This window comes from Taudactylus pleione, unplaced genomic scaffold, assembly GCF_031769625.1.
Source record: "Taudactylus pleione unplaced genomic scaffold, aTauple2 ptg000598l, whole genome shotgun sequence".
NCBI lineage: Eukaryota > Metazoa > Chordata > Amphibia > Anura > Myobatrachidae > Taudactylus > Taudactylus pleione.
The window spans coordinates 247,458-267,864 of record NW_028285000.1 but is presented as its reverse complement, the minus strand read 5'-3'; the positions used below and the strand labels follow the sequence as shown (position 1 = coordinate 267,864).

The window sequence follows — 20,407 nt, the reverse complement described above, 5'->3', positions numbered from 1 at the left end:
GGTCTTAAATATAGGGGTTACCCCACGTCTTTTTTGCACCCTATATTTAAAACCAGCACTAGTCCCTGCAGCCTGGTGTTGGTATCTAAAATACGGTGGAACCCTACACATTTTGTTCCCCGTATTTTTAGAAACCACCACTGGCTGGCAAATATGGGGCTGGTTTGCCTTTTGGGGGGGGGGGGGACCTTATGTCATTTTTTTTGTAAATTTTTGCTACTTTTTTTTACAGGTTCAACAAAAACGGGAATATTCGGGAAATATTCTAGGGACCCTAAAGATGTGTTGACATGGGGGATCACTATGGGTCCCCCATTTATAACTACTGAACGAAGTTGTGGTTTATAATTGCCGCGGCAAGTGAATAAATGCGACTTTGAAGAAAGTGATGCAGAAGAGCATTTAGAATTTTTGGGGGGCGAAAATAACAATGCCCAGCAAATTTGGGATACTTGAAAATGGGGGTCAGCATATTTTCTAGTAGCTAAAGTGCAAATTCTTTTGTCCCTCCCCTGTGAGGGAACAAAAATATGACAGAGCCTGGCAGATTTTTGTTTGAAAAAAATCTGTTGGTTGTGTTAAAATATCTGTCAGTGTATGGGCAAGATATCTGTTGCTTTTAAATTGGTCTGTCGGTCTGAAAGATATTTTTATCTGACAGTGTATGGCCAGCATTAGATTTAGGATTGTTTAGTTTGTCCCATTACTTTTGGCCCCTTAAAAAGTGGGAGGCACATATAGAAACCGGTGTAATTCCTACACCGTTCACCTGATTTGGATGTTATTACCCTCAAATAAAATCTGAAAGTCTGCAGTTAAATCACATATTGTTTGTTTCATTTCTAAGCCATTGTGGTGGTGAATAGAGGCCAAAATATGAAAATTCTGTCAATGTCCCAATATTTATGCACCTGACTATGTGTAATAGATAGATATATCTATCTTTCTATCTCTTACACAGGACTTAGGACCACTACAGTAAATTATACCACTCAGTCTATGATGGGGTACAGACAGACAGACATCTATTACTAAAAAATAGATGGGGAGAGCTTCAGTGAAGCCTTCCAGGCACTGCCGGGTTCCCGTGTCATGCACATGTGCACACGGACCATCACGGACAGCAGCCCAGCGGAGGATCTCGCAGACGAGGAGGACTTCGCTGGAACTCACCGAAGGGGCGAGTATTGGTAAATACCAGTGGATATTTCATTTGCATCACAGTGATACTAAATGAAAAATGCTGCTGGTGTTTACCTTAGCTGATAAATGGGGCCCTCTATGTGTCTTTTTGAATATGATATTTTGAAATTTACCTATTAAAACAAAAATGTAATGACCGACCCCCCCCCACCCTTACTTAATTCAATTACCCTCCCACCCTTACTAAATGCAACACAGACCCCATTCCAATCACAAACAGCAGCTACACTTGACAGTCACTGTAACTTACCTTATAGCTTAGTCAGTGCACTCTCTCCTCCCCTCCAGGGTCCAGGACAGACAGCTCATCTCTACCCTGGTCTTGAAGAGTAACTGAGGCCTCACACAAGTGTTTATCTCAGCTGACGATTCGGCCGAGGTGTTATGCTCCTGGTCCAGCATGCTGCAGCGATATCACTCACTGCTGCTCCTCGGTGCTGCTTCTCCATACACTTCACAGGCAGGCACATACAGAGATTGCGTGCGGCGTGACGTCATCACGTCGCGCAAGTTCACAGTGTAAGGCCACTGATAGAGGCAGCAAGGGCGGCGGAGGAGGGGGAAGTACTCCTCCTAGTAGTGTCCTTAGCTCCCAGTCCTTACTGACGGGTTGCGAGCCACGGCCGAGGACACGGGAGGTAAACAAATGACAATTCTGACAGTCTGCCTATATTCAGCCAGTGAGTACAGAGTAGGCACCTGCCGCGCGGCAGTGTTGCCCGAGCATTTCACTCAGCTGCGCGGTGATGGACCGGCTGAAAGGGTGGGGGGTTTCTGGGTACTCAGAAACCCCCCCTGTGTGCGTGTATGGCGTTCATATAAAGTTACTGTCAAGTTTAGAAACTTTGGCTAAGACCGTAAGCAGTCCAGGGACACCTAAATCCCTTTGTCCTGTTATATCCAAGTGCCTGCAAACCACACAGTCAGCTGCCTTCTCGTCAATTTCCTCCTTAGTCAGGATCGGAAGTAGTCCTGCAGGCCATGTCACTGGCATGACTGACTCTCCTATCCGGGATTCCTCCGGAGGATCCTGCATTGCTACGCCTCCTGCTGCCGCTGCTGCTGGGAGTAGTTCATCATCCCAGAGAGGAAGTAGGAAAACCACTACTTTTACTAAACAATTGACCGTCCAACAGTCCTTAGCGAGGAGGGTGAAGTACGACAGCAGTCATCCTGAAGCAAAACGTATAACTGAGGCCTTGACTGCTATGTTGGTGTTAGACGTGCGTCCGGTATCCGCCATTAGATCAGTGGGATTTAGACAATTGATGGAGGTAGTGTGTCCCCGGTTCCAAATCCCGTCTAGATTCCACTTCACTAGGCAGGCGATACAGAGACTGTACAGAAACGTCAGAAAAAGTGTCCTCAGTGCCCTGAAAAATGCGGTTGTACCCAATGTCCACTTAAAAACGGACATGTGGACAAGTGGAACAGAGCAGACTAAGGACTATATGACTGTGACAGCCCACTGGGTAGATGCATCACCTTACGCAGCAACAACAGCAGCGTCACCAGTAGCAGCATCTCAGAAACGCCAGCTCGTTCCAAGGCAGGCTACGCTGTATATCACCAGTTTTAGTAAGAGGCACACCGCCGACAACCTCTTAGAGAAACTGAGGGAAATCATCGCCCAGTGGCTTACCCCACTTAGACTCTCCTGGGGATTCGACAACGCCACCAATATTGTGCGGGCAAAACATCTGGGCAAATTCCAGCACGTCCCATGTTTTGCTCACAATAAATTTGGTGGTGCAGAATTTTCTGAAAGCGACAGGGGCGTGCAGGAGACGCTTTGGGTGGCCCAAAAAATTTCTGGCCACTTTCACCATTCAGCGACTGCGTGCCGAAGACTGGACCGCCAGCTAACACTTTTGAACCTGCCCCGCCATCACCTGAAGCAAGAGGTTGTGACGCGGTGGAACTCAACCCTCTATATGCTTCAGAGCAGCAAAAGGCCATTCAAGCCTATACATCCACCTATGACATAGGCAAAGGAGGGGGTATGCACCTGACTCAAGCGCAGTGGAGAATGATTTCCGTGTTGAGCAACATTCTCCAGCCCTTCGAACTTGCCACACGTGAAGTCAGTTCAGACACTGCCAGCTTGAGTCAGGTCATTCCCCTCATCAGGCTTTTGCAGAAGCAGCTGGAGAAAGTGAAGGAGGAGCTAAGACGGAGCGATTCCGCTCGGCATGTGGGACTTGTGGATGAAGCCGTTCATTCGCTTTGCCAGGATTCCGGGGTGGTCAATCTGTTGAAATCAGACCACTACATTTTGGCCACCGTGCTCAATCCTAGGTTTAAAGCCTATGTGGTGTCTCTTTCCGGTCGACACAAGCCTGCAGAGGTGCAAAGACCTGCTGGTGAACACACTGTCAGCTGAAGCGGAACGTGACACGTCAACAGCTCCTTCTTCATTTTCTCCCGCAACTGGGGCTGCCAGGAAAAAACTTAGGTATCCTAAGCAACCCGCTGGCGGTGATGCAGGGCAGGCAGGACCAAGTTTGGACATATGGTCCGGACTGAAGGACGTGGCAACAATTTCTGACATGTCTACTGTCAGTGCATATGATACTGTCACCACTGATGGTGGAGGATTACATCGGTGACAGCATCCAAGTAGGCATGTCAGACAATCCGTACCTGTACTGGCAGGAAAAAAGAGAAAATTTGGAGGCCACTGTACAAACTGGCTCTATTTTATCTGAGTTGCCCCCGCTCCAGTGTGTACTCCAAAAGAGTGTTTAGTGCAGCCAGGAACCTTGTCAGCAAAAGGCGTAGGAGGTTGCTTCCACAAAATGTGGAGAAGATGATGTTCATAAAAATTAATTATCAACTCTTCCAGTGAGACCAGCCTCCAGAACGTACAGAGGGACCTGTGGTGGTGGATTCCAGCGGGAACAAATTAATACTCTGTGAGGATGAGGATGTATACAACACTGAAGAGGGTGAGGAATCGGTGGATGAGGAGGATGAGGATGACAACTTACCTCCGTAGAGCCAGTTTGTGCAGGGACAGATTAATTGCCAGCTTGTTTTGTGGGGGCCCAAACGAACCAATCATTTCAGCCACAGTTGTGTGGCAGACCCTGGCGCTGAAATTATTGGTTTGTTAAAGTGTGCATGTCCTGTTTATACAACATAAGGGTGGGTGGGAGAGCTCAAGGACAATTCCATCTTGCACCTCTTTTTTCTTTGCATTATGTACTGTTTGGGGCCTAGTTTTTCAAACTGCCATCCTGTCTGCCACTGCAGTGTCACTCCTAGATGGGCCACGTGTTTGTGCCGCCCACTCGTGTCGCTTAGCATAGTCATCCAGCTACCTCGGTGCAACCTTTTGGACATAAAAACACTATTGTGAGGTGTTCAGAATAGACTGGAAATGAGTGGAAATTACGGTTATTGAGGTTAATAATAGCATAGGAGCAGAAAAACCTACAAATTCTGTGATTTTAGCTGTTTTTATGCTTTTTTTTTTTTTCTTTTTTTAAAAACACAGATCCAAAACACGGAAGGGTGGTTTTGGCAAAACCAATCCGGATCCAAAACACGAAAAGTGGCCGGTGCACACCCCTAGTTAACACACACAAAATTAACCAATTTTAACAATTTTTTTTTGCCCTTTTTTCAGTGTTTAAGACCATATGATCGTCTGTCATTTGCTCCCATACATTACCAGGTTTTCATTCCAACCAGCCAGATTGGACAGATATCTGACAGAAAATTGTATAGTGGATGCCCAGCTTTATATTCTGTCAATTATATGTATCATTTTAAAATCACAAGTTTACTGGGTTTATATGAATCGCACTGTATCAGTCCCTCTACAAATTAAATGATGTGAAGGTGAAAAAAAACCAAAAGTGCTAATCTACAAGCTGTGCATAGTGTAATACCATGACATCCAGTTACTCAGTATTGGATTTAAGAAGCTGAAAGTACTGTATTAAGTAATCCTTAAGGAGCATTAGTGTCTTTATCAAATGCGCCCTGCACTTAGCACCACCTGTGTCAGCCAGTAATGACTACACCTGTGCCCTATAGTAAGGAGAGGCGCAGAGGACGGGGTGCCATAGACTGCATACCAGCCAATAGAAAGCTACTATCATAGGTCAGCTTACCGAACCGCCACCGAAGGGAGTGGCGTTATTCTGTCCAAACAGGGTTGTTCCCGTTCCAAATGCTGAGGCCGCGTTTGTGTTGGTGGTTGTGCCAAAGAGACTGGCAGGCTGTGTGACTTGAGTGCTTCCAAACAGACCCTAAATAATAAAGTTCCATTAAACAGATTCTCAACATTAAGCATGTGCGATAGGTCCTGTTCATTATACAGAGGAATGCCCAACACTCACCATGGTGCTGGTCTGCGGCTGCCCCAGAGTGTTTGTGTTTACGAATGAGAAGCCCGTGTTAGGGGTGGTTGTTGCCTGTCCGAAGGGCTTATTAAATAAGCTGGTAGCTGGCTGAGTAGCTGCCTGGCCAAAGAGACCTCCGGTATTGGCTCCAAAAGTGCTGGTGCCTGAAAAAGTACAGCAAGAAAGTGAGACACAGACTACGTGTAGCTAGTGACATACAGGTTACATACCATATCCATCCCCAGTACACCTACAAGGTACGGTCCCAGTAGTAAGGACTGTGAGCAGTATAAGGGCAGTAACAGAGGCTCTATGTGCAGCTAGTGACATACAGGTTACATACCATATCCATCCCCAGTACACCTACAAGGTACGGTCCCAGTAGTAAGGACTGTGAGCAGTATAAGGGCAGTAACAGAGGCTCTATGTGCAGCTAGTGACATACAGGTTACATACCATATCCATCCCCAGTAAACCTACAAGCTACGGTCCCAGTAGTAAGGACTGTGAGCAGTATAAGGGCAGTAACAGAGGCTCTATGTGCAGCTAGTGACATACAGGTTACATACCATATCCATCCCCAGTACACCTACAAGCTACGGTCCCAGTAGTAAGGACTGTGAGCAGTAAAAGGGCAGTAACAGAGGCTCTATGTGCAGCTAGTGACATACAGGTTACATATCATATCCATCCCCAGTACACCTACAAGCTACGGTCCCAGTAGTAAGGACTGAGCAGTATAAGGGCAGTAACAGAGGCTTTATGTGCAGCTAGTGACATACAGGTTACATACCATATCCATCCCCAGTACACCTACAAGCTACGGTCCCAGTAGTAAGGACTGTGAGCAGTATAAGGGCAGTAACAGATGCTCTATGTGCAGCTAGTGACTAAGGTTACATACCATATCCATCCCCAGTACACCTACAAGGTACGGTCCCAGTAGTAAGGACTGTGAGCAGTATAAGGGCAGTAACAGAGGCTCTATGTGCAGCTAGTGACATACAGGTTACATACCATATCCATCCCCAGTACACCTACAAGCTACGGTCCCAGTAGTAAGGACTGAGCAGTATAAGGGCAGTAACAGAAGCTCTATGTGCAGCTAGTGACATACAGGTTACATACCATATCCATCCCCAGTACACCTACAAGCTACGGTCCCAGTAGTAAGGACTGAGCAGTATAAGGGTAGTGCAGTACAGGGGTCTGTACATGGTAGAAGGAATCTCTGCGTGGTCTGTAGTACACGGATTTCAGGCCTGGGACCACTTTATTGAAGCGCGAGACTAGGGGAGGTTGCACTTCATACAGTTTTATCACTGGGCTCTGTAAGCTGGACCTGACAAGAACTACATGAACTTACAGACCTGGTCTTAGGCTCCAATAGTTCCCAGCCCTTGTGGCGAGTAAAGTGATGAAAGAAACAACAAGACATTGAAGGTGGAACGTCGCCATCACAATGAGATTTCACGTAAAAACAAACAAAAACCCTGTTTTCTTTCACATCCTCTCGGGGAAAATTGGGGACCTCCTAAGGCTGTCCCTATAGGCGATTACACTCAGAAGTTATTACATAGCAAAATCCATCCACACTTAGCTGAGCACAAAACCACTGAATTTGCAAAACTTAGTAACCTCATTATAGACAGAGAAGTGGGTGGTTCAGTGTCACTCACCGACCTGGCCTAGCAATGCTTAGACAAAGGCCAACCTCTCATGGGCATCAGAAGCCAGGGAGTCATCCATTTTTCCAACACTCAAGTCTGAACACATGTACCGTATATACTCGAGTATAAGCAGAATTTTTCAGCACATTTTTTGTGCTGAAAAAGTACCCCCTCGGCTTATACTCGAGTATATACGGTATTCCAGGGTTACCTATTAGATGCTGTATAACACGAACACACAACTTACTTTGTCCAAATGCATTTTTAGTTCCAAACGAGAAGCTGCTGCTGGAAGGCGTAGTGCCAAACAGGCCCGTGGCTGCACTGGATGTTGCTGTGGAGGCTCCAAATAAACCTGTTCCTGTGGCCCCTGCTACTGGGTTCTGGGGGCCCTTTCTGTTTGCCTGATAATCTTCTAAGCGCAGCTCCTAAAAGGAAAGTTCTCTTTAGGAGTAACTGGAGTGATCAACCTGTGCGCCCATGCAAAGCCGCTCTCCCTCCCGCACCTGCGCCCATGCAAAGCCGCTCTCCCTCCCGCACCTGCGCCCATGCAAAGCCGCTCTCCCTCCCGCACCTGCGCCCATGCAAAGCCGCTCTCCCTCCCGCACCTGCGCCCATGCAAAGCCGCTCTCCCTCCCGCACCTGCGCCCATGCAAAGCCGCTCTCCCTCCCGCACCTGCGCCCATGCAAAGCCGCTCTCCCTCCCGCACCTGCGCCCATGCAAAGCCGCTCTCCCTCCCGCACCTGCGCCCATGCAAAGCCGCTCTCCCTCCCGCACCAGCGCCCATGCAAAGCCGCTCTCCCTCCCGCATCCGCGCCCATGCAAAGCCGCTCTCCCTCCCGCATCCGCGCCCATGCAAAGCCGCTCTCCCTCCCGCATCCGCGCCCATGCAAAGCCGCTCTCCCTCCCACACCCGCGCCCATGCAAAGCCGCTCTCCCTCCTACACCTGCGCACATGCAAAGCCGCTCTCCCTCCTACACCTGCGCACATGCAAAGCCGCTCTCCCTCCCACATCTGCGCACATGGAAAGCAGAAACCCCACTCACTCCTCCACACACGCACATGGAAAGCAGCCTGGCATTTCACTACCCACCCTCCTCTCCACAGTAAGCAGCCCACCCATTCATTACTCACACAGGAGAGCAGCCTGCCCTGTCCCCACCTCCCCCACTGAAAAGCCCAGTCATTATAACTCACCTTCCGCGAGTCAGAAGAGCGATCACACTCACCTCCAGAGACTTGCTCTCGTACTCTTTCATGGCGGTGATACACTGGTGTTTGGTGCTGATGTTCGTGGTAACACCTCCCTTCGCCATGGTGTCTGTTCCAGCAGGTGCCTGTAACCAGAACGAGTCATAGAGTACTCCATCAATAGAAACACTGTACACCTAGGTAACGTGCTCACCAGAGAACCGTACTAAATCCCAGCCCCTTCCCAGCATACATAACAATCCCCCATGCTGGATGTCCAACACTACACTGGAACAGCATCCTGAACATCAGAAGAAAGCCATCCACGTCGTTGAAAAGACGAGTGCATGATACTGCTGCGGTTCCATGTCTGGGCACAGCCCTCAGTCACTGAGTGAAACAAACCTGCCCGCTGGTAACACGGCAGGCACCGGGCACCTTACTCACATTGAACTTGATTGTTGTTCCTGTTGGTGCTGCAGAGAAGGTAGATGCTCCAAACAGGGCGCTGGATGTTCCCCCGAAGGGATTGGTGGTGGTGTTTGTGTTTCCAAAGAGGCCGCCGCTGTTTGTACTCGTCCCAAAACCTGTAATTATAAGAAAAATCAAAAGGGTAGAAGACAGCACAAAGCCCACATCTGCCGCACATCGTATTGGAACACATGGAGACGAGGCATTTACTGCACAGAGCTCACAGGAACAGGACACGGGGGCTGTCAGATATTCCGGCTAACTTCAGGTCACATCTGACTACATCTAGAGTCATGTCCACTTAAGACGCGAAGTGGGCATCACGTCAGCGGCTCAGCCAGACAGAGCTCCAAACCACAGGAGCGCCTCTGACCTATTTCTCCAACTTCCAACTCACGTGTTCACCAACTGTGCCTCAGCTCACCAGAGACGCCGTAGTCCCTGCAGCCACAAGCGGGCTAACGTCACATCGGCAGGACAGATTGCGGCTATTCCTCAGCCCGACCTGCTACTATGCCTGCTCCTGAGGGACCACCTGGAACTGAGCATTAAGCAGACATGCCAGCCCGAGGACCAAGTGGGTGAGCATAAGACCAACAGGTCATTATATCATTAGCTGCTGCATAATTCTCAGGTCCATTTAAAGACACTGTGTGTGGATTTAATTGTTGGGCTAGAACCATTCCATCCAGCGGAAACTACTTCTTTTATCCTTACCACCTGGAATAAAAATAACTGAGTAATACACTCATATTACTATTCCGAGGATATACATAATATATACCATCATGCTGTATTTGTTAACACCCACCAAGCTTTTTTTCTGACAAGTGTGAGACGGAGTGAAACTCAATTATATATCACAACTTTAGGAATTGACCCACAGATTTACCCCTCTCATAGTGCACCATCCTATTTGGACCAGCAACAGGTCTCTCTGCATTCATTAAAGACTTAATTTTTATTTTATGTACTAATATATTTTACTGGGTTTTATATAACATTATGGAATCGGTATTTGGGTTCAAATCACGACAGCAGCTGCCTGACATGGGTGAAAATCCCAATCGTCCCCAGGTAAGTATTTACTAACCTAACCACCCCCCAGCAACACTCCTTAGGGATGCCTAACCATAACCTCCCCCCCCAGTGCCTAAATATAACTCCCCCTTCCCCTGCCTAACCCTAACTTCCACTAGCCGAACCCTAACCTCCCGGGGGGGTGCTTAGCCCCAAGTCCCCCCCAGGAGCCTTAAACCAAACAATTCCTTTTGCCCCCCCCTGACGCCTGTCATTTAACCCTCGTCGGGATAAAGCAGTTGGGAAGCCGGCCATCGGGATTAGGTCCACCGGCTTCCCGACTGCACACCAACATTATATAGGATATTTATACAAATAAAATAATTTGTTTCATTTCTGTGGAACGGTCAGTGTTTGATTACAGCGCAGCCATTGGTTGTATTTATGAAGTATTTGCATACTCCTCGTTATTGGCTGCCGCGTTCTCACACTTATTAATCACCCAGGGAGCGCTAATCATTTTTAACTCTCAGGCAAAGTTATCTCTGATCAATAGGACCCAGATCACCCTCCGAGAGTGATCAAATCTGCGTTTATGGGGACCTCAAAGACCGAACAGGACACCACCACAAGACCACAAACACCGGAGAAACTATTATTGCCAGCAGACGTTGATGCCTCGTCTCTCCCAGAGATTTAAAGGAGAGCACATATTACACAGCCTGAAACACCGGGCCTAGGACGTCAGGGGAACCCGATCATCCACAGGCGCTTCCACTGACCTACACATGAGCGCCCCAGCACACAGACCTCTGGCAGGGGTGGTAGATAAGCCAGACAGGGTTACAATGGGTCCTCATCGTTAATGAATATACAGAGCAATGCACCAAAGGTATATAGTCATGTATGGAAAGCACCAGCGTATCTGGACGCAGGATCATTCACTCACTGCTGAAGGTCGAAGGCTTTGTCTGCCCAAATGCATTGTTCTGGGATGAGAAGAGACCCCCTCCAGTGTTTGCAGCCCCAAACAAGGAGTTTGTCGTACCGGTCGAGGGCCCGAAGCCAAAGCCAGAGCTTGTGGAGGAGGTTGCCGGCTGGCTGAATGTACTGGTCCCAAACAGTCCACCTGCAGGAAGGAGAAGACAAATCAGACTGCACCTGTATAGCAGGTCACATAACCTTAAGGGGGTGACCAGGAACACTCATACCTGGCTTAGTCTGCGTATTCCCAAACAGGCCACTGTTATTATTGTTTGCGCCAAATGCTGAAGTCCCGAAAGCAGTAGCTGGTGCGGTGCCAAAGCCAGGAGCTGCAAAACGGGACAGGAGTCAGTCACAAGTCTGACATATACAACTTTATACACAAGCTGATGTAAGGCAGGGCTGCATACACAGGAACACCCCCCAAATATAACCTCGGACACGTATCCGTAACCCAGAAAAAGAACACGTCTAAATGAAACCATTCTAAAGGTGCGTTATCCATTTAACTGTGTGAAACGACTGCGCGGTTACAAAGTCGTCTTTGTGCGGTTGTTTCAGTCTGTGCTGTGCCTACACTGAACGACAGGCACATCAATCACCCCCTGCCATGCTCAACCTGACGTTATCGTCAGGTTGACCAGCATGTTCGGGCGATGAGATTTAAAAAAAAAAAAAAAAACGACCAGCGGGCGCGCGCATCGCTGGTCGTTTTTGACATTAAACTGCCCGATTTGCAAACAATTAACAAGCAACTGAACGATAACGATGTTGTCATCGTTTAATTGCGTAGTGGATACGCACCTTAAGACTAAAGGCACCCAGGTATTTGCGTGGCATAGCTGTGACATGGGATCAGTGTGTACATATTAGTAATGACAGACCTGCTGCGCACACTAGGAGACTAAACGCCAGCATGAGATCAGCAGAGAAAGTCTGCACCTCTCATCTCTGCCAGAAGCTCCATCCCAGAAATACACTTAGTAACTGGATCATTGATGGGGAATATGTGGATTTGATGAAAACCACCAGTGAATATGTCACAGAAGGAATCTTCTATTTAAAAGTGAATTGATTTCTGGACTGAACCAACATAAGAATGCAGTGCTGTAAGTCACGAGGCGCTGCACCCAGCTGACTGGTGTTATTTACAGCATAGAATATGAGGGAAATACGCATTTCATGGAAGACAGGGAACAGGTCTGTGTTACTATAGTGCAGCGCACATTACTGATCCAACCGCAAACAAGCCTGGCTATCCCCACAGTGCAATACTGACAGACATGATGCCGACCCCTCCCAGCGCGTAGAACCCGAAGCGTTTCCACACCGAACGCACCTCTATTATATCACTTACTCTGCACAAAGGTTGAAGTGGCTCCAAACGCTCCAGTGCCACCTCCAAAAGGACTCACAAAAGACTTGTTGAACATTTTTATGGTTTCCAAAGATTCATACAACTAGGAAAAAAAAAAAAAGAAAATTAGGAATTTAATGAAACTACTTAGATGTCAAAAATAAATGTACAACTCAGAAGCATTTTTATAGCAACCCATGACATATGGTAGGTGTGAGAGTTGCACCAGAGGGAGCAGGGTAGATGTGAGTAGTATAGGTGGGAGTAGGGGAGGTGTGAGGGTGTATTAGTGTGGGTAGTATATGTGGGAGTAGGGTAGGTGTGAGGGTGTATTAGTGTGAGTAGTATAGGTGGGAGGAGGGGAGGTGTGAGGGTGTATTAGTGTGGGTAGTATATGTGGGAGTAGGGTAGGTGTGAGGGTGTATTAGTGTGAGTAGTATAGGTGGGAGTAGGGTAGGTGTGAGGGTGTATTAGTGTGGGTAGTATAGGTGGGAGTAGGGTAGATGTGAGGATATATCAGTAAGTAGTACAGGTGGGAATAAGGTAGGTGTGAAGGTGTATTAGTGTGAGTAGTATAGGTGGGAGGAGGGGAGGTGTGAGGGTGTATTAGTGTGAGTAGTATAGGTGGGAGGAGGGGAGGTGTGAGGGTGTATTAGTGTGAGTAGTATAGGTGGGAGTAGGGTAGGTGTGAGGGTGTATTAGTGTGGGTAGTATATGTGGGAGTAGGGTAGGTGTGAGGGTGTATTAGTGTGGGTAGTATATGTGGGAGTAGGGTAGGTGTGAGGGTGTATTAGTGTGAGTAGTATAGGTGGGAGTAGGGTAGGTGTGAGGGTGTATTAGTGTGAGTAGTATAGGTGGGAGTAGGGTAGGTGTGAGGGTGTATTAGTGTGAGTAGTATAGGTGGGAGGAGGGGAGGTGTGAGGGTGTATTAGTGTGGGTAGTATATGTGGGAGGAGGGGAGGTGTGAGGGTGTACCAGTGTGAGTAGTATAGGTGGGAGTAGGGTAGGTGTGAGGGTGTATTAGTGTGGGTAGTATATGTGGGAGTAGGGTAGGTGTGAGGGTGTATTAGTGTGGGTAGTATATGTGGGAGTAGGGTAGGTGTGAGGGTGTATTAGTGTGGGTAGTATATGTGGGAGTAGGGTAGGTGTGAGGGTGTATTAGTGTGAGTAGTATAGGTGGGAGTAGGGTAGGTGTGAGGGTGTATTAGTGTGAGTAGTATAGGTGGGAGTAGGGGAGGTGTGAGGGTGTATTAGTGTGAGTAGTATAGGTGGGAGTAGGGGAGGTGTGAGGGTGTATTAGTGTGAGTAGTATAGGTGGGAGTACGGTAGGTGTGAGGGTGTATTAGTGTGATTAGTATAGGTGGGAGTAGGGGAGGTGTGAGGGTGTATTAGTGTGAGTAGTATAGGTGGGAGTAGGGGAGGTGTGAGGGTGTACCAGTGTGAGTAGTATAGGTGGGAGTAGGGTAGGTGTGAGGGTGTATTAGTGTGGGTAGTATATGTGGGAGTAGGGTAGGTGTGAGGGTGTATTAGTGTGAGTAGTATAGGTGGGAGGAGGGGAGGTGTGAGGGTGTATTAGTGTGGGTAGTATATGTGGGAGTAGGGTAGGTGTGAGGGTGTATTAGTGTGAGTAGTATAGGTGGGAGTAGGGTAGGTGTGAGGGTGTATTAGTGTGAGTAGTATAGGTGGGAGGAGGGGAGGTGTGAGGGTGTATTAGTGTGAGTAGTATAGGTGGGAGGAGGGGAGGTGTGAGGGTGTATTAGTGTGAGTAGTATAGGTGGGAGTAGGGTAGGTGTGAGGGTGTATTAGTGTGGGTAGTATATGTGGGAGTAGGGTAGGTGTGAGGGTGTATTAGTGTGGGTAGTATATGTGGGAGTAGGGTAGGTGTGAGGGTGTATTAGTGTGGGTAGTATATGTGGGAGTAGGGTAGGTGTGAGGGTGTATTAGTGTGAGTAGTATAGGTGGGAGTAGGGTAGGTGTGAGGGTGTATTAGTGTGAGTAGTATAGGTGGGAGTAGGGTAGGTGTGAGGGTGTATTAGTGTGAGTAGTATAGGTGGGAGGAGGGGAGGTGTGAGGGTGTATTAGTGTGGGTAGTATATGTGGGAGTAGGGTAGGTGTGAGGGTGTATTAGTGTGAGTAGTATAGGTGGGAGGAGGGGAGGTGTGAGGGTGTACCAGTGTGAGTAGTATAGGTGGGAGGAGGGGAGGTGTGAGGGTGTATTAGTGTGGGTAGTATATGTGGGAGTAGGGTAGGTGTGAGGGTGTATTAGTGTGAGTAGTATAGGTGGGAGTAGGGTAGGTGTGAGGGTGTATTAGTGTGGGTAGTATATGTGGGAGTAGGGTAGGTGTGAGGGTGTATTAGTGTGGGTAGTATATGTGGGAGTAGGGTAGGTGTGAGGGTGTATTAGTGTGGGTAGTATATGTGGGAGTAGGGTAGGTGTGAGGGTGTATTAGTGTGAGTAGTATAGGTGGGAGTAGGGTAGGTGTGAGGGTGTATTAGTGTGAGTAGTATAGGTGGGAGTAGGGGAGGTGTGAGGGTGTATTAGTGTGAGTAGTATAGGTGGGAGTAGGGGAGGTGTGAGGGTGTATTAGTGTGAGTAGTATAGGTGGGAGTATGGTAGGTGTGAGGGTGTATTAGTGTGATTAGTATAGGTGGGAGTAGGGGAGGTGTGAGGGTGTATTAGTGTGAGTAGTATAGGTGGGAGTAGGGGAGGTGTGAGGGTGTACCAGTGTGAGTAGTATAGGTGGGAGTAGGGTAGGTGTGAGGGTGTATTAGTGTGGGTAGTATATGTGGGAGTAGGGTAGGTGTGAGGGTGTATTAGTGTGAGTAGTATAGGTGGGAGGAGGGGAGGTGTGAGGGTGTATTAGTGTGGGTAGTATATGTGGGAGTAGGGTAGGTGTGAGGGTGTATTAGTGTGAGTAGTATAGGTGGGAGTAGGGTAGGTGTGAGGGTGTATTAGTGTGGGTAGTATAGGTGGGAGTAGGGTAGATGTGAGGATATATCAGTAAGTAGTACAGGTGGGAATAAGGTAGGTGTGAAGGTGTATTAGTGTGAGTAGTATAGGTGGGAGGAGGGGAGGTGTGAGGGTGTATTAGTGTGGGTAGTATATGTGGGAGTAGGGTAGGTGTGAGGGTGTATTAGTGTGAGTAGTATAGGTGGGAGTAGGGTAGGTGTGAGGGTGTATTAGTGTGGGTAGTATAGGTGGGAGTAGGGTAGATGTGAGGATATATCAGTAAGTAGTACAGGTGGGAATAAGGTAGGTGTGAAGGTGTATTAGTGTGAGTAGTATAGGTGGGAGGAGGGGAGGTGTGAGGGTGTATTAGTGTGAGTAGTATAGGTGGGAGGAGGGGAGGTGTGAGGGTGTATTAGTGTGGGTAGTATATGTGGGAGTAGGGTAGGTGTGAGGGTGTATTAGTGTGAGTAGTATAGGTGGGAGGAGGGGAGGTGTGAGGGTGTACCAGTGTGAGTAGTATAGGTGGGAGGAGGGGAGGTGTGAGGGTGTATTAGTGTGGGTAGTATATGTGGGAGTAGGGTAGGTGTGAGGGTGTATTAGTGTGAGTAGTATAGGTGGGAGTAGGGTAGGTGTGAGGGTGTATTAGTGTGGGTAGTATATGTGGGAGTAGGGTAGGTGTGAGGGTGTATTAGTGTGGGTAGTATATGTGGGAGTAGGGTAGGTGTGAGGGTGTATTAGTGTGGGTAGTATATGTGGGAGTAGGGTAGGTGTGAGGGTGTATTAGTGTGAGTAGTATAGGTGGGAGTAGGGTAGGTGTGAGGGTGTATTAGTGTGAGTAGTATAGGTGGGAGTAGGGGAGGTGTGAGGGTGTATTAGTGTGAGTAGTATAGGTGGGAGTAGGGGAGGTGTGAGGGTGTATTAGTGTGAGTAGTATAGGTGGGAGTATGGTAGGTGTGAGGGTGTATTAGTGTGATTAGTATAGGTGGGAGTAGGGGAGGTGTGAGGGTGTATTAGTGTGAGTAGTATAGGTGGGAGTAGGGGAGGTGTGAGGGTGTACCAGTGTGAGTAGTATAGGTGGGAGTAGGGTAGGTGTGAGGGTGTATTAGTGTGGGTAGTATATGTGGGAGTAGGGTAGGTGTGAGGGTGTATTAGTGTGAGTAGTATAGGTGGGAGGAGGGGAGGTGTGAGGGTGTATTAGTGTGGGTAGTATATGTGGGAGTAGGGTAGGTGTGAGGGTGTATTAGTGTGAGTAGTATAGGTGGGAGTAGGGTAGGTGTGAGGGTGTATTAGTGTGGGTAGTATAGGTGGGAGTAGGGTAGATGTGAGGATATATCAGTAAGTAGTACAGGTGGGAATAAGGTAGGTGTGAAGGTGTATTAGTGTGAGTAGTATAGGTGGGAGGAGGGGAGGTGTGAGGGTGTATTAGTGTGGGTAGTATATGTGGGAGTAGGGTAGGTGTGAGGGTGTATTAGTGTGAGTAGTATAGGTGGGAGTAGGGTAGGTGTGAGGGTGTATTAGTGTGGGTAGTATAGGTGGGAGTAGGGTAGATGTGAGGATATATCAGTAAGTAGTACAGGTGGGAATAAGGTAGGTGTGAAGGTGTATTAGTGTGAGTAGTATAGGTGGGAGTAGGGGAGGTGTGAGGGTGTATTAGTGTGAGTAGTATAGGTGGGAGGAGGGGAGGTGTGAGGGTGTATTAGTGTGGGTAGTATATGTGGGAGGAGGGGAGGTGTGAGGGTGTATTAGTGTGAGTAGTATAGGTGGGAGTAGGGTAGATGTGAGGGTGTATTAGTGTGAGTAGTATAGGTGGGAGTAGGGTAGGTGTGAGGGTGTATTAGTGTGAGTAGTATAGGTGGGAGTAGGGTAGGTGTGAGGGTGTATTAGTGTGAGTAGTATAGGTGGGAGGAGGGGAGGTGTGAGGGTGTATTAGTGTGAGTAGTATAGGTGGGAGGAGGGGAGGTGTGAGGGTGTATTAGTGTGGGTAGTATATGTGGGAGTAGGGTAGGTGTGAGGGTGTATTAGTGTGAGTAGTATAGGTGGGAGGAGGGGAGGTGTGAGGGTGTACCAGTGTGAGTAGTATAGGTGGGAGGAGGGGAGGTGTGAGGGTGTATTAGTGTGGGTAGTATATGTGGGAGTAGGGTAGGTGTGAGGGTGTATTAGTGTGAGTAGTATAGGTGGGAGTAGGGTAGGTGTGAGGGTGTATTAGTGTGGGTAGTATATGTGGGAGTAGGGTAGGTGTGAGGGTGTATTAGTGTGGGTAGTATATGTGGGAGTAGGGTAGGTGTGAGGGTGTATTAGTGTGGGTAGTATATGTGGCAGTAGGGTAGGTGTGAGGGTGTATTAGTGTGAGTAGTATAGGTGGGAGTAGGGTAGGTGTGAGGGTGTATTAGTGTGAGTAGTATAGGTGGGAGTAGGGGAGGTGTGAGGGTGTATTAGTGTGAGTAGTATAGGTGGGAGTAGGGGAGGTGTGAGGGTGTATTAGTGTGAGTAGTATAGGTGGGAGTATGGTAGGTGTGAGGGTGTATTAGTGTGATTAGTATAGGTGGGAGTAGGGGAGGTGTGAGGGTGTATTAGTGTGAGTAGTATAGGTGGGAGTAGGGGAGGTGTGAGGGTGTACCAGTGTGAGTAGTATAGGTGGGAGTAGGGTAGGTGTGAGGGTGTATTAGTGTGGGTAGTATATGTGGGAGTAGGGTAGGTGTGAGGGTGTATTAGTGTGAGTAGTATAGGTGGGAGGAGGGGAGGTGTGAGGGTGTATTAGTGTGGGTAGTATATGTGGGAGTAGGGTAGGTGTGAGGGTGTATTAGTGTGAGTAGTATAGGTGGGAGTAGGGTAGGTGTGAGGGTGTATTAGTGTGGGTAGTATAGGTGGGAGTAGGGTAGATGTGAGGATATATCAGTAAGTAGTACAGGTGGGAATAAGGTAGGTGTGAAGGTGTATTAGTGTGAGTAGTATAGGTGGGAGGAGGGGAGGTGTGAGGGTGTATTAGTGTGGGTAGTATATGTGGGAGTAGGGTAGGTGTGAGGGTGTATTAGTGTGAGTAGTATAGGTGGGAGTAGGGTAGGTGTGAGGGTGTATTAGTGTGGGTAGTATAGGTGGGAGTAGGGTAGATGTGAGGATATATCAGTAAGTAGTACAGGTGGGAATAAGGTAGGTGTGAAGGTGTATTAGTGTGAGTAGTATAGGTGGGAGTAGGGGAGGTGTGAGGGTGTATTAGTGTGAGTAGTATAGGTGGGAGGAGGGGAGGTGTGAGGGTGTATTAGTGTGGGTAGTATATGTGGGAGGAGGGGAGGTGTGAGGGTGTATTAGTGTGAGTAGTATAGGTGGGAGTAGGGTAGATGTGAGGATATATCAGTAAGTAGTACAGGTGGGAATAAGGTAGGTGTGAAGGTGTATTAGTGTGAGTAGTATAGGTGGGAGTAGGGTAGATGTGAGGGTGTATTAGTGTGAGTAGTATAGGTGGGAGTAGGGTAGGTGTGAGGGTGTATTAGTGTGAGTAGTATAGGTGGGAGTAGGGGAGGTGTGAGGGTGTATTAGTGTGAGTAGTATAGGTGGGAGGAGGGGAGGTGTGAGGGTGTATTAGTGTGAGTAGTATAGGTGGGAGGAGGGGAGGTGTGAGGGTGTATTAGTGTGAGTAGTATAGGTGGGAGGAGGGGAGGTGTGAGGGTGTATTAGTGTGGGTAGTATAGGTGGGAGGAGGGGAGGTGTGAGGGTGTATTAGTGTGAGTAGTATAGGTGGGAGTAGGGTAGATGTGAGGATATATCAGTAAGTAGTACAGGTGGGAATAAGGTAGGTGTGAAGGTGTATTAGTGTGAGTAGTATAGGTGGGAGTAGGGGAGGTGTGAGGGTGTATTAGTGTGAGTAGTATAGGTGGGAGGAGGGGAGGTGTGAGGGTGTATTAGTGTGGGTAGTATATGTGGGAGGAGGGGAGGTGTGAGGGTGTATTAGTGTGAGTAGTATAGGTGGGAGTAGGGTAGATGTGAGGATATATCAGTAAGTAGTACAGGTGGGAATAAGGTAGGTGTGAAGGTGTATTAGTGTGAGTAGTATAGGTGGGAGTAGGGTAGATGTGAGGGTGTATTAGTGTGAGTAGTATAGGTGGGAGGAGGGGAGGTGTGAGGGTGTATTAGTGTGAGTAGTATAGGTGGGAGTAGGGTAGATGTGAGGATATATCAGTAAGTAGTACAGGTGGGAATAAGGTAGGTGTGAAGGTGTATTAGTGTGAGTAGTATAGGTGGGAGTAGGGTAGATGTGAGGGTGTATTAGTGTGAGTAGTATAGGTGGGAGTAGGGGAGGTGTGAGGGTGTATTAGTGTGAGTAGTATAGGTGGGAGGAGGGGAGGTGTGAGGGTGTATTAGTGTGAGTAGTATAGGTGGGAGGAGGGGAGGTGTGAGGGTGTATTAGTGTGAGTAGTATAGGTGGGAGGAGGGGAGGTGTGAGGGTGTATTAGTGTGGGTAGTATAGGTGGGAGGAGGGGAGGTGTGAGGGTGTATTAGTGTGAGTAGTATAGGTGGGAGTAGGGTAGATGTGAGGATATATCAGTAAGTAGTACAGGTGGGAATAAGGTAGGTGTGAAGGTGTATTAGTGTGAGTAGTATAGGTGGGAGTAGGGTAGATGTGAGGGTGTATTAGTGTGAGTAGTATAGGTGGGAGTAGGGTAGGTGTGAGGGTGTATTAGTGTGAGTAGTATAGGTGGGAGTAGGGGAGGTGTGAGGGTGTATTAGTGTGAGTAGTATAGGTGGGAGGAGGGGAGGTGTGAGGGTGTATTAGTGTGAGTAGTATAGGTGGGAGGAGGGGAGGTGTGAGGGTGTATTAGTGTGAGTAGTATAGGTGGGAGGAGGGGAGGTGTGAGGGTGTATTAGTGTGGGTAGTATAGGTGGGAGGAGGGGAGGTGTGAGGGTGTATTAGTGTGAGTAGTATAGGTGGGAGTAGGGTAGATGTGAGGATATATCAGTAAGTAGTACAGGTGGGAATAAGGTAGGTGTGAAGGTGTATTAGTGTGAGTAGTATAGGTGGGAGTAGGGGAGGTGTGAGGGTGTATTAGTGTGAGTAGTATAGGTGGGAGGAGGGGAGGTGTGAGGGTGTATTAGTGTGGGTAGTATATGTGGGAGGAGGGGAGGTGTGAGGGTGTATTAGTGTGAGTAGTATAGGTGGGAGTAGGGTAGATGTGAGGATATATCAGTAAGTAGTACAGGTGGGAATAAGGTAG

The 20,407-nt window shown here is 48.2% G+C and overlaps 1 protein-coding gene across 2 annotated transcripts in view; it reads right to left on the bottom strand.

Moving 5' to 3' along the window:
- Window positions 1-20,407, bottom strand: part of NUP98 (nucleoporin 98 and 96 precursor) — a 120,972-nt gene that overhangs the window by 83,790 nt on the left and 16,775 nt on the right. For both annotated transcript variants that reach the window (XM_088453880.1, XM_088453881.1), the window contains exons 2-9: window positions 12,251-12,353; window positions 11,121-11,222; window positions 10,859-11,038; window positions 8,866-9,005; window positions 8,457-8,564; window positions 7,473-7,653; window positions 5,553-5,719; window positions 5,325-5,462 (exon numbers count right to left, since the gene is read on the bottom strand). In XM_088453880.1, coding sequence (XP_088310006.1) covers window positions 5,325-5,462; window positions 5,553-5,719; window positions 7,473-7,653; window positions 8,457-8,564; window positions 8,866-9,005; window positions 10,859-11,038; window positions 11,121-11,222; window positions 12,251-12,326 — 1,092 coding nt within the window. In that variant the 5' untranslated portion in view covers window positions 12,327-12,353. The remainder of the gene's footprint in view (window positions 1-5,324; window positions 5,463-5,552; window positions 5,720-7,472; window positions 7,654-8,456; window positions 8,565-8,865; window positions 9,006-10,858; window positions 11,039-11,120; window positions 11,223-12,250; window positions 12,354-20,407) is intronic.